Source organism: Puntigrus tetrazona, chromosome 20 (genome assembly GCF_018831695.1).
Source record: "Puntigrus tetrazona isolate hp1 chromosome 20, ASM1883169v1, whole genome shotgun sequence".
Classification (NCBI taxonomy): domain Eukaryota; kingdom Metazoa; phylum Chordata; class Actinopteri; order Cypriniformes; family Cyprinidae; genus Puntigrus; species Puntigrus tetrazona.
The window spans coordinates 23,944,287-23,949,286 of NC_056718.1; the positions used below are offsets into that span (position 1 = coordinate 23,944,287).

General features: G+C 39.5%; 2 protein-coding genes across 2 annotated transcripts in view; one reads left to right on the forward strand and one right to left on the reverse strand.

The window, feature by feature from the left end:
• The window catches only part of hsf2 (heat shock transcription factor 2), a 5,291-nt gene extending 3,623 nt beyond the window's left edge, over nt 1-1,668 (forward strand). The window contains exons 8-12 of the mRNA XM_043219232.1: nt 1-69; nt 156-401; nt 607-709; nt 863-923; nt 998-1,668. The exon at nt 1-69 is cut by the window's left edge and continues 56 nt beyond it. Of these exons, the coding sequence (XP_043075167.1) occupies nt 1-69; nt 156-401; nt 607-709; nt 863-923; nt 998-1,254 (736 nt within the window). The 3' untranslated portion in view covers nt 1,255-1,668. The remainder of the gene's footprint in view (nt 70-155; nt 402-606; nt 710-862; nt 924-997) is intronic.
• Nucleotides 1,669-1,888: 220 nt separating this feature from the next.
• serinc1 (serine incorporator 1) overlaps nt 1,889-5,000 on the reverse strand; it is a 6,260-nt gene continuing 3,148 nt past the window's right edge. Inside the window, exons 6-10 of the mRNA XM_043219233.1 lie at nt 4,054-4,223; nt 3,865-3,955; nt 3,639-3,780; nt 3,330-3,554; nt 1,889-2,837 (exon numbers count right to left, since the gene is read on the reverse strand). Coding sequence (XP_043075168.1) covers nt 2,699-2,837; nt 3,330-3,554; nt 3,639-3,780; nt 3,865-3,955; nt 4,054-4,223 — 767 coding nt within the window. The 3' untranslated portion in view covers nt 1,889-2,698. The remainder of the gene's footprint in view (nt 2,838-3,329; nt 3,555-3,638; nt 3,781-3,864; nt 3,956-4,053; nt 4,224-5,000) is intronic.

The following is a 5,000-nucleotide window of genomic DNA, read 5'->3' on the forward strand; positions in this document are numbered from 1 at the left end:
CGTTATCTGTGACATCACAGATGAAGATGCAGAATTGACGGATGGCGTACCGATAGCAGCCGACCAAGGGTGAGCGTCGAGGTTTTTGATTCGGGGCATTCCAGCTTTGGCAGAAAATTCTAAAACGAGATCCGTGTTTTCTTGATTTCTCACAGAGATGGCGAAATTCTAGAGGTTGCTTGTGAAAGCAGCTCGACGGTAAGAAACGACGGCACAAGCGGAAGCGTAACGCATTCGACCGCTCCGCAAGAAGCAATGCCCAAAAGCGTCTCTGACGTTTCGTCAAGCGCCCTGCAGCTGAACAAACCCTCAGCTCTAAGTTCAGAGGATCCCGTGAAGCTCATGGACTCCATTCTCAGGGAAAATGGAGCCATTTCACAAAATATAAACCTTCTTGGCAAGTACGTAGTGGGCCATTTGAAATACAAGGCTGCTGAGATTTAATATCTATCATGATGAATAAAAAAAAAATGACTGGTTCAACTTTTTATTATTGACTTTATTATTATTATTCATTGGTCAGTCTTGTAGTGCAAAAATGACATGCTTCTCCTTTTAAGCTGTTATATTGTAACGAGTGTTTGGCTGTAAATGAAATCCTTGCAGAGTTGAGCTGATGGACTATCTGGACAGCATCGACTGCAGTCTGGAAGACTTCCAGGCCATGCTGTATGGAAAACAGTTCAGCATTGACCCAGATATCATACAGGTCTGTATGGAGATCACATACGCCGTAATGCGTTGACCTCCTTTTTTGTTAAAAAGCTTTAAAACAATTCCCGATGATGCATAGCTGCTATTAATTTTATCTCATCCTGCGTTGTCACATTTTTGATAAAGCCGTTTTTTTGCCTGTTGGCAGGAAGCCGTCTCTGAAACGAAGGATAACGCCAGCAAAGGGAGGCCCGAGTCTGTCAACACCGGTAACTGTCGCGTGTTCCTTCATAAATCGATGCCGTTTGTGTTCGTTTACCAGCGTGTCGGTTCCTCCGTTCAGATAAGCGGCTCATCCAGTACACCACCTGCCCTCTGCTGGCTTTCCTGGATGGATGCGCCCCTCTGGCCCCACCGGATTCTCCGACCGAGAGCCCCGAGGAACCCGCAGACCTGCTGGCCGAGGCCGAGCCCCCTCGCAGCTCTCTCATCCGCCTGGAGCCGCTCACGGAGGCCGAGGCGAGCGAGACCACGCTCTTCTATCTGTGCGAACTGAACTCTGACCTGCACGGCGCCGACACGCCGCAGCTCGATATCTGAAAGCGAAACCGTTTCATCGGCTTTTTCATTCGCTGTAAATATTCATCAAAATGATGACATTCATTTGCCAGAATTTATTTGGTACCGTCTGCCCGCGACATTCCTTCCTTTTCGCAGATGCTTCTAGTTAACGTTCACTAGCTAGTGTCCTTTCCGCGATCTCTACTAGGAGGTTAGGCTTGCGGTTGTGTTGCCGTTTTATTATAGAGCAGTTCAGAAAATGTTACAGCTGTCTTTTATGTATATGGTATAGAAGTGCCTGCCCGATGTCCTAATGTCACTGTGAGATAGACGTGAAGACTTTTGGCTTTCGGTTAGTTCCATAACGTTAGACAATACACAGCGATTCTCGTCACGGTGAGCTTTTCGTCGTTGTACAAGGCTTTGCGGTAGCATTAAAGGAATTCAAACATCGATTCTGGTGCGTGTGATGTTTGTCGTTTCTTAAATAGGACTTAAATGAGAATCTCATTTTGTGCGTCAATCCTAAAATTTAACCATATTTTATGTGCATTCAATAATCACAATACGCTTAGTTTTAAAAATCGCAAATGATAAAAATTAATTATTCCGACAGTTTCATCATGAAATTTAAAATATCTAAATTTTTTGAAACGCTAACGAGAACACGATCTGGGTTTTAAACCTTTATTAGGATGACATATTTGGTTATTACAATGCACTTGTCAAAGGGCAAAAAAATAACACTGACATGGAGAAAAAAAAATAAAATAAATGAACCGCCATCGTGCCTTTTAATAGGCTACAATAACGGGTGAAGCAAAACAAGTCATCTATTCTGGTTTTATCAGCAAAGGATAATATATTCAGTGCAAAACATTGTTCAACACACATTGGCTACAAGCTTAAAACGAGCAGCGCGCAGACAACTAACAAGTCGCTGTTACTATCAAAATTACAGTCGTGTTAACGGTGCAAATCATAGAGGCGAGAAGCATGACAAAATCTACGATTTTAAGTTGCCTGTAAATTTCTCACATGCTAATTCACTACTGTATATGTGCGTTCTATAGGAAGCGATGGGTGGGAAAACATGACCTGCGTTTATCACTACTCGCCACAAATAACTTAAGATACGTGTCATTTATTTCTTTTTAAAACCGTACAGAGGTTGTTAATGAAGTTTAATTTATCCTTAACTTTGAAGAACAATTTCTTGAAGGAAATATTAACATCACATCACAGGAAACCCAAGCCATGTTCTTCATACATTTTAGCTCATATATATATATATATATATATATATATAGCTACATAAAAGCATGCAAGGTTAAAAAAAACTAAACAAAACACATGTAGGGTCAGCTGAACGAACAAAACACTCACAAGTATTTACATCTAGACCCTCCTAACCCTATACATGTGGATATTCACACAAGTAATGGCGGATTCTAGCGGCGAGCTTTCTTTTCCATCCGTCGTCTCAGTCGAAGTCACGGTTGGTGAGGACCAGTGGAGCCATCAGGGTCCACACGTACAGAGAGATGCAGATCCAGCTGGAGGTGATCTTCACCCACACAGAGGGCCACCTGCTGGTCATCGTCTCATAGTTGGAGTCAGGGCTATGATATTGACAGGGTGGGAAAAAAATTCAGAGATTAAGGATAAATCTATAAAATGGCAGGTGATCTTGTAGATTATTATTATTATTAATTTATTTTTTTAATTAAGAACAGCTTTTAGATTTTTGGTAAAGTACGAATCCATCCATCCATCCAGATAAAATACACTTGATTTGATCCAATTTAATGTATCCTTACTAAAATAAATGCATGCTATTAATAGAATACGCACATAAAATATTAAAACAGTATATGGATGGCAAAAAAATAAAAAACACACTGTGGTAAATTTCTGTTTACCATCCATTATTTATTATCTAAATACTGTTTCTCTTACAGTAACGTTAATCTATCGACATTGCAATTGCATTTTTTATGCATATTAATGCACATTTGAAACCAAAAAGTCTAATCTACTTCCAAAGTTGGCCTAATCGAACTAAAACATGATCACTGATATATTGTACACGTATGCATCACACGGGCGCATACCTGTACCAGTTTGTCAGCGTCATCATGATATACAGGGAGGCCAAAAAGAGCATGAAGTGGAAGAAAGAGTAGCTGTAGGTGACTCCATCCTTCTCGTTGTCAACGGCGCGGTTGGAGTCGTCGCCCACTTCGAAGTTCTCTGGAGCGGGGCCGTCCTCGATGAGGGCAGACTCGTCGCTGGTGAGGGTCAGTTTGTTCACTTGGGCGTTGCTGGAGTTGCGGATGCTGAAGAAATAAAAAAAAGCGCTACGTTGAACAACAGCTGCAACAAACAGCCCGTGCGTTTTTAGCAACCGCAAACTCTCTTACCTGGAGTACAGCACACACATCAGGAACAAGATCAATCCCACAATGCCCTGGGCATCCCACCATTGAACGACGCGGTCCTGGCCGGCAGGGGTGGTGCTGTTGAGGCCGATGATGCCGAGCAAGCTGGGGTTGCATCTGCGGTCTTGGGGCGAAAGTACAGCGTTGTTTTACACAGATTTTTATGAACCGCAAAACCGCTTTAAAACAATTCTCTCTCAGTCCTCACCGGGCTCGTTGGTCATGGCAGACCAGGTCAGATACATCGTGTACAGAGTAACAATGGAGGACTGCAAGAGACCAGACCTGGGCTGAGACTCCTGAAGGAGAAGAGCGAGGAAAAGCGGATGAAGAATTTAAACGCTCGCCCCGATATGATCAATACTAGTCATAGAAAGAGATGGTTTGTATTTATTACCTGGATTTTAGGTAAGATGGACATGACGGACGCACCAACGCACAGCAGCATGTTGATGCTGATGAAGACTTTGTTCTCAGTGCAGCCATCAGAGTGAGTGTAATACACGTAGAACAAGACCAGAGACACCAGTGACAGAGCGTAGTTGACGGCCGTCGCAGACAGAAGAGCTGTGGATGGTAATAAACAGAAAATTACAATTCCATCAGTCTTCTTTACGACTGTATGCACTGTAAGATGCATCTAAACCAAACAAGAACAACTTGGATGCGTTCTACTCACGACATCATTTACGTTTAAGCTATTCGCTACCTTTTAAAATTCGGAAAGATTTTCTGGAAATAAAATTCTACTGACGAGGACGAAACAAGTTCTGTTCTTCCTAATCATCTAAAAAAAAAAAAAATCCTTTAAAATAAAGCGTCCAGAAAATTTAAAAAAAAAAAAAATTTTGTGTTCAGCATTGATAATAAATAAATGACATTTTAAAGTAAGTATTTATGATTAAATAAATGGTTTTTGAAATATGTTATAATAGACAACTTAAAATTGAAATAATATTTGACAATATTGCTGTTTTTTCTTGTATTTTTAAGCAACAACGGAAAAAAACAGCCTTGCTAAGCATAAAAAAAAAATATATATATATATATATATATATATATATATATATATATATATATATATATATATATATATATATATATATATATATATATTTATAGCAACAACAACAAAAAACAGGCTTGCTGAGCATAAAAAGTTTACTTAATAATAATTATATATTTATATATATATATATATATATATATATATATATATATATATATATATATATATTTTTTTTTTTTTTTTTTTAGCAACAACAAAAAAAACTGCCTTGCTGAGCATTATATAAAAAAAAAAAAAAAAAAAAAACACATGCTTTTGAACAGTAGTATACATTT